At 39.6% G+C, this 19,078-nt stretch overlaps 2 protein-coding genes across 2 annotated transcripts in view; one reads left to right on the plus strand and one right to left on the minus strand.

Moving 5' to 3' along the window:
* ERP44 (endoplasmic reticulum protein 44) overlaps nucleotides 1–11,421 on the minus strand; it is a 94,459-nt gene extending 83,038 nt beyond the window's left edge. Inside the window, exon 1 of the mRNA XM_021691440.2 lies at nucleotides 11,186–11,421. Coding sequence (XP_021547115.1) covers nucleotides 11,186–11,242 — 57 coding nt within the window. The 5' untranslated portion in view covers nucleotides 11,243–11,421. The remainder of the gene's footprint in view (nucleotides 1–11,185) is intronic.
* Nucleotides 11,422–11,746: 325 nt separating this feature from the next.
* Nucleotides 11,747–19,078, plus strand: part of INVS (inversin) — a 160,858-nt gene continuing 153,526 nt past the window's right edge. Inside the window, 2 exon segments of the mRNA XM_021691333.2 lie at nucleotides 11,747–11,799; nucleotides 15,402–15,531. Coding sequence (XP_021547008.2) covers nucleotides 15,426–15,531 — 106 coding nt within the window. The 5' untranslated portion in view covers nucleotides 11,747–11,799; nucleotides 15,402–15,425.

Here is a 19,078-nt window from a genome sequence, read left to right on the forward strand (position 1 = left end):
TGTTTTATAAATGAGGAAACTGAAACTTCAGAGTATCTGGTATACAGTAAATGCAAATATTTGTTAAATGATTAAGACTCAAATAGGCTAAGTGATCTCTCCAAACTAGTGGCAGAACAAGGTTCAAACCCAGGACTCTCAATTTTAAAACCAATGTCCTGTACAACAAAATGCAACTGTCTCCATAAACTGTTGTCATCATCATATACCAAATTTACATGCAAAACAAAGTACGGTTATAAAAAAAAAGAGGTAGGTAGATAACTTGCTCACTTAATAGTCACACTTTTAAGCTGCTTTTGTTAGTGTAATAGTAACAGTGCAATTAACAGCATCAGAAGACCACAAGAACTGGAAGCTAGTGGTGCCGGCTCGTTACTTAAGTACATACAATTTTAATACCACTGGATGGACAATCTGCAAGTTACCCACCAAATGTATTCAACCATTCATCACTCACTGATTCCCTCATCCAAACATTTGTTGGGAAGTGTCTACTAGTACCATGGACACATTCCAAATAGTCTCATTGTCTTCCCAGAACTCTGCAGAAGAGGTCTTTATCCCCATTTGATGTGTGAGAAAATGGAAACTCAGAAAGGTTAAATAACTTTGTAAAGTTAAGTGGTCAAGCTAGGAGTCATTTCCAAGTTACATGAATACAAGTACATGTACACATAAGGGTATCTTCTATATTCCCACCAGGATTGAACAAGAGCAAAAAACACAAACCTACCTCGTTCAAAACATACATGTTACTATTAAAAGTCCTTTCAAATATGCACAGGAAAAAACTGGAAGAACATATATTAAAATGTTATCAGTGGTTGGGATATGAACTTTTTTATTTTCATTATGCTTTTCTGTACCATGAAAGCATACTGCTTTCAGGAATAAAAAATATGTTAGGAAAACTTTTGTTTTAACATTTGAAGTTACTACAACTGTAGGTTGTGACCCACCCTGTCATATATAGAGAATATTTTTAATTTAGCATACCGTGGGCCCACTACTGGGGTAAATTAAATACTGGCACACTATGCTACTCCCAGCAGGAGCAATGAGCAAGGGCTGAGGAGATCACTGTTTCCAGCAACACTATTAGGAAAGTTCTACCTTATTGGGTTAGGTCAGCAATTTTTTAAAAATAAAATAAAATAAAATAAAATAGAAAGAAAAAGAAAGAAAGAAAGAAAGAAAGAAAGAAAGAAAAATGGGAGGGGAAGGGAGGGGAGGGGAGGGGAGGACCAGCAAAGAGCACACACAGTAAGAATAAGCACAACTTTGCAAAACGTGTTTTAGCTACATGACTCAATCTTCTAACATGCTATGCCTTATTCACGGTATGACAACCATGCTGTCCTCCTGGTTGGTCCTTGAATATGTTTGGGACACTCCCACATTTGGGACTCGGCCCCTGCCTGGAAGCCTTCTTCCTCAAGAAGTCCAAACGACTGACTCCCTCACTTACTTAAGGCTCATCTTTGTGATGCTTAGCAACTATAACTCCCCTAAGCATTCCTGATCATCCTTACTCTAGCTCTACCTTTTCTTTTTTCCATACACTTAACAAAATTATTATCTAGCACTTAACCTACATAAGGTATTGTACTAGAAACTAGGATCTAAGAATAAGAAAATTTGATACTTTTTGTTCTACAAAATCATAGAAGTGTGCAAATAACAACACCTCCTAGGAGTCAGACATAATACCTGTATTATTCCTCAGAAGTTAATAGAGAAGATAAAATAGCAGATCCAAGACTTGAGCCCCAGTCTCTGACTCTTAAACTGAACACTCTTTCTATTAAGAGCTTTCTCTTTAGCCAATATACTTTCAACTTATCATTAGGGGAAAAGTTATTCAAATCTTCTGGGAGATATCCTAAGACTAGAGCATAGGCACAATTAAATAATAAGCTGAATGATTTCTGAAACAAATAAGTAAAACACGCTTTTAAAATGTAACATAGTTTTGGGCGCCTGGGTGGCTCAGTTGGTTAAGCGACTGCCTTCGGCTCAGGTCATGATCCTGGAGTCCCGGGATCGAGTCCCGCATCGGGCTCCCTGCTCAGCAGGGAGTCTGCTTCTCCCTCTGACCCTCCCCCCTCTCATGTGCTCTCTCTCATTCTCTCTCTCTCAAATAAATAAATAAAATCTTTAAAAAAAAAAAATAATAAAATAAAATGTAACATAGTTTTTACAATTCTAAAACAAAATTAGGCTCTCTAAAACCGTTCATTCAAAGATTAAACTAACAAAGAACCAAGTATTTTGTGACACTGCGGTACTTTTGTTAACTGTGAGCAGATCATAAGACTTCCTATGAGAATCAGTACCCATTTTATAGTAAAAACTGGTGCTATCTAGAAAGCTTGAGGAATGAGCCAATTTTCTAAAAAATTATTTTTACTACAAAAAAAAAGTAGCTCTTTTTTATTTTTAGCTCTTTCAGAATGTGAAATCATTACAAAGTGTGTGCTTGTCATCAGCCAACTGAGACTTTACTGCACTTGGGCCAGAACTACAGTAATAAAAGTCAAAGGAACTGAGAATGTCCAAATTTCTTTTCTCAGAATAACTGCAAATCACAACAGTTATCCGACACTTGAAACTGTTCTTTTAAGCAAAGAGACAGACTTCAGTGTGGTGTTGGCATTTCCCCTCTACATTTTCCAAAACTTCAAATACAACAAAACAGCTGAATGGTAGGCATGTAAATATGAGAGTACTCTGTCCAAAGGACTGACAAATTTTAACTCTGTTTAATATAAGTACTAAATATCAGTCTGTCTTCATGAACTCATATAATTTCTGGCCATTTTGAAGCAGGCAGAGAGATTCACATCAATTTGTGGATTTATCAAATTAGAAGACTAAGCTGCTTCATGAAGCTCCTTCTCATACTTGAAACAAACAACAGATATCAACAGGCCATTTTTACAGGTAATTGTACTAACTAAAATGTATGGATGTTCTTACTCAATAAAATGCCCCTACAGCATCATTTCTAAAGATGTAGCCCTCAAAAGGGATTTTACCACAGAGGAAAACTGCAGCCCTCAAATTTCAAGGTCAGGGTTACATTCCATCAGAATGCCCATTAGATTCCCAAAACAGTCTAGTCAATCCTACTCAATTTTCAACTGAAAAACTAAGGCCTCAATAAAGAAAGTGACTTGCCCTAAGTGACCTTGTAAACTAGTGAAAGAATCAATACTAACACATAAACTCTCACTTCCTAGTTTTAACTAGTATTCTCTGGTGCCTCCTTAAATCTGCTAACAAGCAACCAAAAGCCAAATCTGTGCTCACTGATAAGATTACAGACATTTTCCAGGTTATTGTTGTCCCTCGGAGAGGAAAAGACATATGTTCCTTACAAGCTTTGAAACAGTATTTGAGGCATTTTCCTCATTCTTTGTTTCAGTTTGTCTTGGTTTCTGAGACGGACAGCAAGAGCAAGATCTGACCAGCACTATCCAATGGCACTTTCTGCAACAATGGAAATATTCCATAATCTGCACTGTTCAATATAGTAGCCACTAGGCACTTGTGACTTTTGAGCATTTCAAATGTGACTACTGTGGCCGAGGAGTGGAATTTATATTTTTTATTTAATTTTACTGAATTTTTAGGGCTTCTGGGTGGCTCAGTCGTTAAGCATCTGCCTTCGGCTCAGGTCATGATCCCAGAGTCCTGGGATCGAGCCCCACATCGGGCGCCCTGCTCGGCGGGAAGCCTGCTTCTCCCTCTCCCACTCTCCCTGCTTGTGTTCCCTGTCTCTGTCAAATAAATAAATTTTTAAAAAATTTTAATGAATTTTTTTTAAAGATCTTATTTATTTATTTGAAAAAGAGAGAGAGAGCGCGCACGAGTAGGGGCAGGGAGGAAGGCAAAGGGAGAGGGAGAAGCAGGCTCCCCGCTGAGCAGGAAGCTATGTGGGGCTGATCCCAGAACTCTGGGATCATGACCTGAGCCAAAGGCAGATGCTTAACTGACTGAGCCACCCAGGTGCCCCTTTAATTTTAATTTTAATGTAAACTTACAGCACAACTCTAGACAACTATACCTTCAGTCATTATTACTGCATGTGATTCCCTCACGGTTCTTACATCCTTTCCCACCTACTAAACCAGGAAAGATACTAATGGTCGAGTACCACAGAAATAAAGAGAGCTCCAATTCATTTCTTCCAGGGTCAAAAACACTTCTGATTCCTAAAGAAAGTTTCTAAAATCTCTTAAACCAATTACCAAACTTCCCACTACTAGATGTGATAACCTTAAGGAAGAAATGGAAAAGGCATTGGCACTCTACTAGTCACGCAACAGTTTTCTTTAGCAAATACTACTAGAATGTTTGAGATGGTTTCCTTCTCTTTCATTGCTTTTCTCTATTAGTAATGTTCATGTCTACAAACTAAGATGACTTAAACCAGAGTTAAATGTAACATTCAAGGTTCTACATAATGAGAAAATCACAGATCTGGAGGAATCATAGAGATCTTGACCACAGTATTTGATTCAAGGGAATCAAAACATTTGGATTTGATTTCAATCTTTACAATAACATAACCAAGACCTGAGATCCACATTACAGAAGAGACTTTGGAAAAATAGCATTTTCCCTCCCTCTTGAATGGAGTAACTGGAACACAGGTTAGAACCCACTAATGACCATGATTTTTATTTCAGCTGAGGTAATAATGAACTGTTTTAAAGGAAACTGCTGAGCGTTTGCCAACTTCTTTACGGCCAATTCTGACATCTGGCCACGTCAGCAAGACAGACAGACAGACTTCTTTAAAACAAAAACAAAAACACTACAGGCATTCAAGTAAGAGATATATTAAGTTATTGAAAGGCACAACCCTTTTTATTCATTCCATTCAGGGATGAGAATCAACCCATCAATTTAACCCTTCAAGGCCCTACTCAGCTTTCTTCAAGAAGACTTCTCTGATTCTCCCACTGAGAAGTAATCTTTTTCAAACATCTACAGCTGTACTTCTCATACTTTAATGGTCATATATGAAGCAGCTGGGTACACTGCTAAAGTGCACACTGATTCAGCCAGGGGTGAGGACACCGGAAGAAACTCGCCAGTTGATGCAGATGCCTAGGCTTACAACCACACTTCTGGGTAGCAAGATCTATGAACCACTTCTACAAATACCTTAAAGGCACCTATCACTTTCCTTTTGGAATTCTAATTATTTACATACACATCTGCTCTCCCCAAATGAATTATAAATTTCTTGGAAGTATGATATGCATCTCAATTACATTTTTCTCTTCCACAGCAGATGGCAAACAGGCATTCAAACGACAGGAAGGAAGAATAATACCAATGATATAAAGTTCCTGCAGCCTCTCTATGGAATCAAGGGTAGGCTAAAGATCAATAAATGCTATGAAAAGTCAAACTTTTTAATCACTCCCTTGGTTAGATGAAATGGAGTACAGCAATGGTCAGTATCAGAAAAGCTGTGACCAAAGCATGCTGTTCCTTGCACTGGATCAGAGTGAGGAGATACAGACCTGCAACCTGTTAAAAAGTCAGATTTTTTTAAAGATGATATCCAATTACATATTAAATATATTAATTAGGGGAGATACAGAAATATCCTTTCTGAAAAACAAAATAGACTACACAAAGAATCCCTGAATCATTGAATCCAATGTGCTTACCTTATACACTAAAAAATTTAGTTTGTTGATTTGTCCAAGGTTACCTTGTTAAGTACATGGAAAAGACAGAACTCGTACACAGATGCCCGGACATTAAGTCCAGAATTCTTTGCACTCTATTACCTCTTGAACAGAATCAACAAAGGAATAACACTCTTCATTGTTCCTAAACTGTATCTTGTGAATATATCTATTCTGAATTACTAGAGGAAATAAGAGTAAACAACTTCTTGAAAATGGGACAAATAACATGAACACATACAGAGAGAATAATAAATGGTCAATAAATATAAAACCATATTCAGCTTTGGTTGTAATCAAAGAAATATAAATCAGATGCCAATTTTGGTCTACTAAATTGGCATAGATTACAAAAACAGTACTGTTGATTAGAGTGTAAGGACTCCTGCACACTCATACATTGTTGGTAGGTATACACATTGATACAACTTTTGGTACAATTATCAGAAATCCCAAAGACTAGACAGGTCATATGAACCAAGAAATATAATTTTAGAAAAGTATCCTGAGGATGTATTTGGAGATTTGCGGTAAACATCATACATGTATCTTTCACACATTTTTTCTGTGAAAAATTGGAAATAACCAATAATCTAAATTCTTAACAAAAGATGAAGTAAATTAAAGTGCATCTAAAGGCTGAGTTATCATAAAGCTATTAAAAATCATGGTCAGTATAGAAAAAGTGGGGGTTTTTTGGTTTTTTTTTTTTAAGATTTATTTTAGAGACAGACCATGAACTAGGGAGCAGGGGGGAGGGGCAGAAGGAGAAAGGGAATCTGAGGAGACTCCCCACTGACAGTGAAATCAGACTGGGGGGGGGGGGGGGGAGCAGGGATCAATCCCATGACCCTGAGATCATGATCTGAGCCAAAATCAAGAGTTGGCTGCTCAACCAACTGAGCCACTCAGGAGCCCCTAGAAAAAAATTTTCAATAACTGTAGCAATCAGACATCTTCTTCAAGGTTTTTACAAGTTTTAAACCACCAGAAATATTACTGAATTCTGAGAGGGTCGTATATTCCCGTGCCTCTCAATCTAGCGACATCATAGAATCAACTAAAGAAATAATGAGTTAAGAACTTGAATGCAAATGGCCTTTACCCATGAAAAAGCTCAATCACACTCATTTTAAAAGACAATCAAATCAAAATGCAATGAGATACTATTTTTCACCTATCAGATTGACAAACACCCTATCTGTCCACATCATACCTTGTTAACAAGGATATAAGGAAATCTTGTTACACTGTTGGTAAGATCACAAATTGGCAAAACTTCTATGGAGAGGAATTTTGCAGAATCTAGCAAGAGCTACAAAGTTACATATACATTTACCCTTTGCCTTAGCAACTTCAATTACAGGAGTCTATCTCAAAGATACACTAGCAAAAACATGCATGCGCCAGATAATTTTTGCAGAACTATTTGTCACAGCAGAAGAATGGAAACAAGAGTGGATTTGGTACATCTAGCAAGTGAAGCAATAAGCAGTTTAAGAAGAAATAAGGGATATTTTTATCCTGATCTCTAAGGTACACTTTTTTTTTAAGTTTTTATTTAAATTCCAGTTAGTTAACATACAGAGTAATAGTTTCAGGTGTACAACTTAGTGATTTAACACTTACATACACTTTTAAGTTGAAAAAGAAAAAAAAGTAAAGCATAATAAGATGCTATGGTTTATGGGAGGAGAGGGAGAAACATACATACAAGCAGACTGCCTACTCTTTTAAAAAAAATTTTAAAGTTTCTTATATTAGGAGGGATAAGAACATAGAGACAGGAATAGAAGCTAGATTCGTCCAAATAGTTTGCTTTATAGATTTGGTTTTGGAAGCAGTAAATTTTACATAATTATACACTAGAAGGTAAGTTTTTGAAAACTACAAAATGAAAGCTAAATGAACTATACACTGAGTTGGTGGTTGAGACCACATAAATTTAGTTACAAATTTATAGGAAACACAAGGAAGAAAGAAACATAAAACCATACACAAGGATACCATCAGCAATATCTGAATATGGGAAATTCTGAATGACAGAGGACCCAGTTTCCTCAACAATAAATAACAAGAAAAGAAAATGAGGGGGGCCTGGGTGGCTCAGTTGGTTAAGCGTCCCACTCTTGATTTCAGCTCAGGTCATGATCTCAGGGTCGTGAGATCGGGCCCAGCATCTGGCTCCATACTGGGTGTGGAGCCTACTTAAGATTCTCTCTCTAGCTCTGCCCTCTCTTCTGCCCCCGCCCACCACAGCCTTCTTCCAAAAAAAAAAGCACACACAACTACAAGCAATTTCCCAATCCAGGTATTATATACACTGAGCTGCAGCAGAGAATCACTGCTATCTCCAGCATTCAAATCATCCACAAAATACGATGAACAGGAGGGGGGCACAGATTATATAAAGTTCAGAACTAAAGTTGTAAACACACATTCAATGAATCAACCCAAACCATAGCAAACACAAAATACATAGTGAAGTACAGAAAAGGTATGAAGAGCTGTAAAGCCTCACTGCATTTGCCAGGTGACTCAAATTTCTCTCCTGATTCATCCTGAATCAGTGCATCTAGACTACCTCATTCTGTCCGAGGCATACTGCAAATTCAGTGGAGTTTTAAAATAATTTAAAGGCAATGGGGGTATTTTCTAAAACAACCCCGAAATAAAAGATCTCATTCTCTAAGACCTTGATTTTAAATACAGACATATACATTTCAATATATATATATAATACATAAATACAAATACGAAATATATATGAAAGCCCAGGAAAAAAGTGTTTAGTTACTCATCCCAGAAAGGCTTTTTATTTATTTTTTATATGACAGAGAGAGACACAGCGAGAGAGGGAACACAAGCAGGGGGAATGGAGGAGGAAGAAGCATGCTTCCTGCGGAGCAGGGAGCCCGATGAGGGGCTCGATCCCAGGACCCTGGGATCATGACCTAAGCCGAAGGCAGACGCTTAACCATCTGAGCCACCCAGGCGCCCCGCAGAAAGGCTTTTTAGGCATACAGTGCTATGTTCCAAAATGTTTTTGAGATCAGGGAAAAGAAAAATATTTTTCAACAACGTTTAAGGATTTTATGTTTCAGCTATTATCGTATGAACACCACTAACTCTGAACAGATTTAGTTCTTTAGGGCTGAGGTACAGTTTGCCTGAAAAAAAAAAAATTGTAGTAAGAGAACATATGGCTTTTTAGGGCAGGCCATTTGAGGGAAAAATGATAACCTCAGCTAGGTGGGAACTTGGATATTCAATGACTGTATGTGGGAGGGAGTAACCTGAAGTCTGAGAGGGGAAGTTGGAAGGAGGAGGAAGAAAGTACATTGGGGAAGATAAAGGATATATTTTTAGACAGGTGGGATGCTGACAAAGCAGGTTCCATCACTAGGACAGAATGACCAGTTAGATAGATAACTCAAGTAGTGATTACACAGATGTTTTATAAATATTTGTTAACTAGTCTATGATAATTAAAACTGTTTTGGTAAACACTGCGTTCAAACTGAATCTAGCTTGACTTGTAATTCTGGTTTATTAAACCTTTTCTTGGGTTTTATTTTCCAGCCCATTAACTTTATAAGTATTCTCTAAAATGTCTTCTAAGTCTCTATTCCTCTACATTTACTTAGATATACAAATTGTTAATTAGACTTTAGAATTATTAGGGAAAAAAATCTTTTTATACTTAATGGATTTGTAGGTTTTCTATAAAAAGTATGAGTTATTTCAAAATAAATATTTTCTCCTTCTTAAACTAAGTTCTACAACCAAACACACCATTCCAGGGAAGTGCATCTGATGTAGTTTTCCTATTCAGTATTTCAGCTTTTCTAATGTCTTAAAATTTTTGTCCTCTGTCTTTTTGGTTGATTTTTTGTTTTTGTTTTTTGTTACCTAAAAGTAATTTCTAGCAGACAACTCACAATTCAGACTATTTTATCATTTTATGGATAGGGAAAAGATTAATATCTATTATCTTTAAAGTGAGAGTAGTCTCTAATAACAATGACCTTTATCCCAGTACTTCTAGAAGGAAAAGAGAAGCACAGTGTATTAATGAAATTACCAAAAAGAGCTCTCTACAGAATATTTCCCTCTATGCAGAAGTCACTCACTGCTGTATAAGAAATGTCAGTAAGACACATCATCATTTAATATTACATGTTTATATTCAATTCTTGGTTCTCAAAAGTACTTTGACATCCCCTTTAGTTTTTCATAGTGCTTTTTCTCTAAAAAGATCCAAATACTGTATATGGCTTTTTAATAGGACTTGCAAATCAGAAAGAAAAAAGAGAGAGGAGGGGGAGAGAGAAACTAAAAATTACAAATACAAATATCAAAAATTTAACAAGCCATGGTGGAATAAGCAATGCAAGTCAAGAGACGGGCTTGAAGTCCCAGTTCTGCCGGTAACCAGCTAGTTATATGACTCTCTGTGAGTCACTTAATTATGCTTTTTAAATTGTAAAAAAAAAAAAAAAAAAGTGATTTTGACTTAATGTTCATCTTAAATTCGATTTTCAAAATCTACTACAATTAAAGTATTTTCAAATATTGTATGATAATAACGGCTCAATTTAAGGTACGTCATTGCCATATGGAGTCCGTCCTTCACTTTTGTCTCAATTTGACCTGCAGCCTGAATTACTCAGGTTGCACATTCGAGAGGTACTTTGGAGGAAAAGGGACTGGGGAAAGATTCCTTTATACGATGGGATGGAGCCCAGCAAGTGAGGGAGTTTAGGAATGAATGCGAATGTATGCAGAAGACCTGGTCATTCTCAAATCAGGAGCACCGAAAATTCTGCTTAAATTTCGGGAAGGGGGATATGTGACAAAATCTAAGGGAAACCTTGAGCGGAGGTTTTCAGATAATCACTGTCTCCACCCTTCAATCCTTTATTCCCCGGGTGGACTCCAAATCTGCCTCCAGTTCCGGGTTCCCAACCAATCGCATCTAGCCACAACAGAGGGCTCTGCCAAACCGGGCACCGTTTCAGAGCTCTAGTGTGAGATTCACAGGACCCCAGCACCTGTCGGCCTTCCCAAAAGGAGTGGGTGGGAGGGAACAGTAGGTCTCTCTCCCGTCTTTTTCGATTGAAGCTACCACCAGGTCCATGAGCCCTCGAGCCTGAAACAACCTCCGTTAGTCTGGGGGAAGGGAGAGCTCCTTGCCCGTGACCCTCCCACGAATCCTTCCCCCACGGCTAATTCTCCAGTTTACAGGTCCCAACCTCCGACCGTGGTTTCTCAGGCCTCGGGTACCCCAGGCCTGGGAAGCGTATAGACGGATGCGGGGAGTGAAGGCAGCGGGGGAGGGTGCACTCCTCGCTACCGGAGGAAAAGATAGGAAGGCAAGGGTGGAAGCAGCTGTGTTCTCCCTTAGCGAGGGCGTGAGGCCGTCCGAGAGTCTGTCGAAGGGTCTGTCATTCCTTCACTCACTCACTCACCAGGAGCAGCAGGGAGCATCTGAGGTCGAGTAAGGATAGGAAGACGGCAGGATTCATGGTAACGCCGGGGTTCGCGGCTGGGACTGGGCAGGGTTGGGTTGGGTTAGGAAAGGGCTGGGCTCCGGGAGCCGGCGGCAGCGGACGATCCACCCGGCAGCGGCACCTCGTCCTCTGGACCCGGAGCTCCAGCAGCGAACACCCGGGACAACTTCCAGAGAGGCCTCGCACACCCTCACTTCCGGGTCCTGCCCACCTCGGAGCATATTGGGAAATGTGGTCCTGCACCACTTTCACTGAGTACGTCATCGGGCATCCAGAACTTCTTTCCCATCAGGCTCTCGGCCCAGGTCCACCGAGTCCTCCGCGCGCGGGGTCCTGTGGGATAGAAAGGGCGGGGGGCAGTGAACCTCTGTTTTTAGAGGATGGGAACTACAATTCCCAGAGGGCAGTGCGATCGAGCGTCTCGGGCGGCCTTCGAAGGGGTTCTTCTAGTTTCAGCGTGCGGGGGGATCTCCCAGCCGGATGTAGTGTACTGTCCTGGCGGGAGGGGCGGCCCACTGGGGGTCGTGCCTCCTGGAGCCGTCCCCGGGACGTGAGTCCTGGAGGAGGCGAGGGTGAGTAGGAAGGGGCCTGGCTGGGGAAGCTCCGATCGATCTGCATTGCCTTGGCCCCTGCCTCAAACTCCAGGCCCTCCTGTCCTGGGCTGTGGCCTGAGCCTTCATCACTAGCCTCCTCACCTGCTGCCTCTTCTTTCTGCACTAATTACTGCATTATAAAGTCAGAGCCACCTCTCAGGGCCTCAGTTGAATGAGTCGATGACTTATCCCTAATTGTCTCTGTGGGCTCGTGTAGGGAGTAGATATGGGATAAAATGGGAAAGCACGTTGTAAACTGAAAAGCTCAGTGCGACTGTGATTGCTACTAATGCATGGATCACTCCTACAGGATAATTACGAAATTCATTAGCCAAGCAATTGAGGATCTTAATCTGGCCCTAGTTAGCTCCCCAGCCTCATCTGCAAACACCGAGCCAGGTCCACGTGTCCCAGATATTAGCCACACAATCAGTGCTAACTACTTGAGAGGCATTCTTTTTGAGGTTGTCCCTACTCCTTGCCTGTGCTCTAGCTTTCCTGCTGCCATGGAATGGCCTTAGCCCCTTCTCTATCTGGAATGCCATCTCAAATGTCACCATCTCTGAGGACTTCCCAAAAAAACAACCCTTTAGTCCTGATCAGAATGACTCTTCCTTTGCTTGTGACTGCCGCACCACTAGTTTTGTACTAGTTATAATTATTAGAGCATTTATTTCACTGGCTGGTTTTATAATTAATGATATCTGTACATTTTATAGCACTTTATAATTAACGTGGTTTTGCTGTTCATCTATAAAAATTATTTACAAAAAAAAAATCACCGTGTGTGTGTGTGTGTGTGTGTGTGTACATATATATGTTTTTTTGAGCTAGAAAAGGACCCTAGCTCATCGGTAGTGATAAATTTCTCCTACAAAGCTCCCAGATTCTCCAGAGTCAGAGGTTGGACTGACACTTTTTGGTGAAATCAGAAGAGGGCTTGTCTGCCCTTCTGGCAGCTGTTAACTGGCTGATTAGCAGCTGCTTTCTTTAGATATGCATGTTTGCTCCAGTTTGCACTTTTCCCAGGGTGGCAAAATTAGGTAGTGGTAGAGCCAAGACTTTTAGTTAGGTCTCTCTCTTCTAGTCTTGTGTTCTTATCTCTAGACCGCTCACTACCTCTCCAACAGAAGAGACAGAAATGGGGAATTAAAGAGCAGATGCTCATGAGTATGACCTCTTTAGTCCAAGAAATTAAACTTTGATCCTGCTTGCCATCTGGACTTAGCACTCAGCCTGTGACTTTTCACTGGACAAATATTTACTGATACCAGCTATGTACCTGTTACTGTGCTAACAATTATGAGGTGAAATGTATATAACTGAGATCAAACTTTAGTATATTTTTCAAAGGTTATGAAGAGGTTTGTGTGTGTGTGTGATTCTGATATGCCTAAAACTCTATCACTTAAAATCTGAAATGACATGTTTTAGAGTTCAGAACAGATGTTAGCACATAGCACTCAACTTATTGAATGAATCAACATAGTCTACCTATTTCATTGTTCATATTTTACAGAAAATCAGAGAACTGAGGTAGCCTAAGGGCATGCTGCTTATTATTAACAGAATCAGGCCTAGAGCCCTCCTGCAATTCCTACTTTCCCGTGTTTCTACCTCCACCTGTTTTGTAGCTTCTTTCAACTCACTTTAACATAATCCTGCCTGTGACAGTAGTTTTTCTGACAGAAGTGTCTCCCAAAGCCCATATCTTCTGCCAGCGTATTAACTCAAATTGTCAGCAAAATAAAGACATGAAGAGCTGACCTTTACAAAAATTAAGAAAACACTTTCACTTTAAGGCAGAATTTGAACCAATAATGCTTGTAAATGATAACACAAGTGCTAGCTCATCAGTAGTGATAAATTTCTCCTACAAAGCTCCCAAATTCTCCAGAGTCAGAGATTGGACTGACACTTTTTTGGTGAAATCAGAAGAGGGCTTGTCTGCCCTTCTGGCAGCTGTTAACTAGCTGATTAGCAGCTGCTTTCTTTAGATATGCATGTTTGCTCCAGTTTGCCACGCTCCCCATGACTCCCTTTGTTTCTTACACTTTTTACCTCCCAGGTCCTTGCAGGCATTCAACTTTGATACAGCATCTTACCTTTAGGAAGGAATTTTAAGATCATTGATGCAACTACCCCTTTGTCCTTCCCAACAGGTGCTTGAATTCTTCATGCTGCATTTCTGACATAATCCAGCCTCTGCTACAACAGGCTTGTGCTGGAGAACTCACTGTTTTTCTATGCAGCTAATGCATTTCTAGAAGGTTCTAGCAAACCCTATCAGACTACCAGTCAGAACAAAATCTTCCCAATGAAATATGGTTGATCCTAATGATGTAGTTTTCCAAGTAAAATCCTAAGGTCAAGAGACATAGGAGAGAACAAATAAAAATTCGTCCTTTTGTCAGCATGAGAGAGAGAACTAAGTACTAGGTATTTATTTATTTATTTATTTATTTATTTATTTATTTATTTATTAGAACTAAGTACCTTTTAATTTAGCACTTAAATTTAGTTGATTCTGACCTGACAGTTAAGTTCACATCATACCCATTTTGTGGCTGGTTCATCATCTTTATTCCCAGTTTCAGTTCTGATGTTTAGTATTATGTGGAATCAAATCAGAAGCCATTGTGGCTTGGGGCGCCTGGGTGTCTCAATTGATTAAGCATCTGCCTTTGGCTCAGGTCCTGATCTCTAGGTCCTAGGATCAAGCCCCACATCAGGCTCCCTGCTCAGTGACAAGTCTGCTTCTCCCTCTCCTTCCATGATCTCTCTCGCTCTCACTCTCTCTCTCAAATAAATAAATAAATAAATAAATAAATAAATAAATATTTTTTAAAAAAAAGTCACTGTAGCTTTTGAGCCCTGTGCCTAAGGTTAAATACTGAGCCTCCCTTTTTTCCTCAGATAACCCCTGATATTGGGGCACCTGAGGGGCTCAGTCTTGGGCATCTGCCTCCAACTTGGGTCATGATCCCAGGGTCCTGGGATTGAGCGCTGCATCCTGCTTCCTGCTCAGAGGGAGACCTGCTTCTCCCTCACCTACTCCCCCTGCTTGTGTTCCCTCTCTCCCTGTCTCTGTCAAATAAATAAATGGAATCTTAAAAAAAAATAAATAAATAACCCCTAGTAAGAGTCTTAGAAGCATCCAACCCTCTCATTTTACAGATGAGCAACTGTTCAAAGGGCCATCTAATTTGCCACATTATGGCAATTCTAGGTAGGACGAGGACTGCAGACTTTTTGAATCCTAGTCAAATATTTATTTTTTTTTAAGATTTTATTTATTTATTTATTTGACAGAGAGAGTGAGAGAGAGCATGAGAGGGGAGAGGGTCAGAGAGAGAAGCAGACTCCCCGCTGAGCAGGGAGCCCGACGTGGGGCTTCATCTCAGGACCCTGGGATCAGGACCTCAGCTGAAGGCAGACACTTAACCGACTGAGCCACCCAGGTGCCCCACCTCATCAAATACTTCTATTCAGCCATATTTAGAATATATCCACTTAAGACTGATGAGACAGCTTTCAAAAATGTTTTCTGCATATAGTCATGGTTTAAATCATCGTTTCAGGGTGCTCCAGGTGTTGAGAAGACTATGAACAGGTCAGAGAACTTGTTCTTTCCTGGCTCCTCATTAGCATCCCAAGTTCATGCTGCAGCTATTAATGGAGATAAGGGTGCTCTTCACAGGCTCATCATAGGTAAGTGGTCCCCCTGAATACAGAAACTTTAAAAATAACTCTGTCCTAAGGGAGTGTGTTAATCTGAGTTTTAATTGCACTGTACTCACACATTTTAATGGCAATGTATCATTATTTATATTTCATTCCAGAACTTGAACAAGAAAGTAATTAAGGCCTGAAAGTTAAGAATATGGATTAGGATTAGGTGAAAAGTACTTGAGAAATACCTGTGTGCTTGACACTGAATTTGGATATGTACCCTAAGGTGCTAAGAGAATTAATTCATCTTTATAGTAGCAGAGATCAGAATGAGATAGTGAATAATGATCTTTTACATTTAGTATATACCTAAGGTACTAAAGCTTACAAATAACTTAAATTGTAATGATTTAAAATTGATTTAGTGTTCTCCCTATCATTGATTCAATTGATTCAAATTGATTCAACATTCTCCCTATCGTATATCTATAGAGAGAGACCCAGTATTAAAGTTCTAGAAGGAGAGAACAAACTGAGTAGGAGAGAGAGTATCCAAGGACAAAAATGGGTGAGAATTTTTCAGATATTGTAAAAAAACCATATTTCCACCTATTCAGAAGTCATTAGTCTTTATTTCAAGAAAAGAAATAAAAATGTATATTGTTTTTAATCTTTTACACGCCAGTGTCTAGTAACATGATTGACAACTTGGGGCCTTAAAATAAAATCCATACTATTTGAATTTCTGTACTGGTTCCATCAGAATTCATTTTTGACCTACATTTCCAGTGTCTCCAAAAACTTCTAACCATGTACCCTAACCTCTGACTAGGCTCTCCATTCCCCAAAATGTCATTAATTTTGTCTTACTTTCTCTATGTATCTGTCTCCTCTCCTCCCACCTCCTTATCCTCTTCTCTGCTATACTCTTACTTACCTTTTTTTAATTAACATATAATATATTATTTGTTTCAGGGGTACAGGTCTGTGATTCATCAGTCTTACACAATTCACAGTGCTCACCATAACACATACACATAACACACATAACACATACACATAACACACCTCCCCAATGTCCATCACTCAGCCACCCCATCCCTCCCACCCCCCTCCACTCCAGCAACCCTAAGTTTGTTTCCTAAGATTAAGAGTCTCTTATGGTTTGTCTCCCTCTCTGGTTTCATCGTCTTTCATTTTTTCCTCTCTTCCCCTATGATCCTCTGCCTTGTTTCTCAAATTCCACATATCAGTGAGATCATATGATACTTGTCTTTCTCTGATTGACTTATTTCGCTTAGCATAATACCCTTTAGTTCCATTCACATCATTGCAAATGGCAAGATTTCATTTTTTGATGGCTGCATAATATTCCATTGTGTGTGTGTGTGTGTGTGTGTCTGTGTATGTGTGTGTGTCTGTATATATACGTGTGTGTATATATATATATATATATACACACACGTATATATACCACATCTTCTTTATCCATTCATCTGTTGATGGACATCTAGGCTCTTTCCATAGTTTGGCTATTGTGGGCATTGCTACTATAAGCATTGGGGTGCACATGCCCCTTCGGATCATTACATTTGTATCTTTGGGGTAAATACCCAGTAGTGCAATTGCTGGGTCGTAGGGTACCTCTATTTTCAACTTTTTTTTTTTTAAGATTTTATTTTTTATTTATTTGACAGAGAGAGACACAGCAGGAGAGGGAACACAAGCAGAGGGAGTGGGAGAGGGAGAAGCAGACTTCCCGCAGAGTAGGGAGCCCAATGCAGGGCTCGATCCCAGGACCCTGGGATCATGACCTGAGCCAAAGGTAGATGTTTAATGACTGAGCCACTCAGGCGTCCCTATTTTCAACTTTTTGAGGAACCTCCATACTGTTTTCCAGACTGGCTGCATCAGCGTGCATTCCCATCTAAAAGTGTAAGAGGGTTCCCCTTTCTCCGTGTCCTCGCCAACAGCTGTCGTTTCCTGACTTGTTAATTTTAGCCATTCTGACTGGTGTGAGGTGGCATCTCATTGTGGTTTTGATTTGGATTTCCCTGATGCCGAGTGATGTTGAGCACTTTTTCATGTGTCTGTTAGCCATTTGGATGTCTTCTTTGCAGAAATGTCTGTTCATGTCTTCTGCCCATTTCTTGATTGGATTATTTGTTCCTTGGGTGTTGAGTTTGGTAAGTTCTCCATAGATCTTTGGATACTAGCCCTTTATCTGATAGGTCATTTGCAAATATCTTCTCCCATTCTGTTGGTTGTCTTTTGGTTTTGTTGACTGTTTTCTTTGCTGTGCAAAAGCTTTTTATCTTGATGAAGTCCCAATAGTTCATTTTTGCCCTTGCTTCCCTTCCTTTGGTGATGTGTCTAGGGAGAAGTTGCTGTGGCTGAGGTCGAAGAGTTTGCTGCCTGTGTTGTCCTCAAGGATTCTGATGGATTCCTGTCTCACATTTAGGTCTTTCATCCATTTTGAGTCTATTTTTGTGTGTGGTGTAAGGAAATATGGTCCAGTTTCATTCTTCTGCATGTGGCTGTCCAATTTTCCCAACACCATTTGTTGAAGAAGACTCTTTTTTCCATTGGACATTCTTTCCTGCTTTGTCAAAGATGAGTTGACCATAGAGTTGAGGGTCCATTTCTGGGCTCTCTGTTCTGTTTCATTGATCTATGTGTCTGTTTTTGTGCCAGTACCATACTGTCTTGATGATGACAGCTTTGTAATAGAGCTTGAAGTCCGGAATTGTGATGCCACAGGCTTTGCTTTTCTTTTTCAATATTCCTCTGGCTATTTGGGGTCTTTTCTGGTTCCATACAAATTTTAGGATTATTTGTTAAATTTCTGTGAAAAAAGTGGATGGTATTTTGATGGGGATTGCATTGAATGTGTAGGTTGCTCTAGGTAGCATAGACATTTTCACAATATTTGTTCTTCCAATCCATGAGCATGGAACGTTTTTCCATTTCTTTGTGTCTTCCTCAATTTCTTTCATGAGTATTTTATAGTTTTCTGAGTACAGATCCTTTGCCTCTTTGGTTAGATTTATTCCTAGGTATCTTATGGTTTTAGGTGCAGTTGTAAATGGGATCGACTCCTTAATTTCTCTTCTGTCTCGTTGTTGGTGTATAGAAATGCCACTGATTTCTGTGCATTGATTTTATATCCTGCCACTTGACTGAATTCCTGTATGAGTTCTAGCAGTTTTGGGGTGGAGTCTTTTGGGTTTTCCACATAAAGTATCATATCATCTGCAAAAAGTGAGAGTTTCACTTCTTCTTTGCCAATTCGGGTGCCTTTTATTTCTTTTTGTTGTCTGATTGCTGTGGCTAGGACTTCTAATACTATGTTGAATAGCAGTGGTGATAGTGGGCATCCCTGCTCTGTTCCTGACCTTAGAGGAAAAACTCTCAGTTTCTCAGAATATCATTGAGAATGATACTCGCTGTGGGTTTTTCATAGATGGCTTTTATGATACTGAGGTACATACCCTCTATCCCTACACTCTGAAGAGTTTTTAATCAAGAAAGGATGCTGTATTTTGTCAAATGCTTTTTCTGCATCTAGGGAGAGGATCATATGGTT

This window comes from Neomonachus schauinslandi, chromosome 13, assembly GCF_002201575.2.
Source record: "Neomonachus schauinslandi chromosome 13, ASM220157v2, whole genome shotgun sequence".
NCBI classification, from domain to species: domain Eukaryota; kingdom Metazoa; phylum Chordata; class Mammalia; order Carnivora; family Phocidae; genus Neomonachus; species Neomonachus schauinslandi.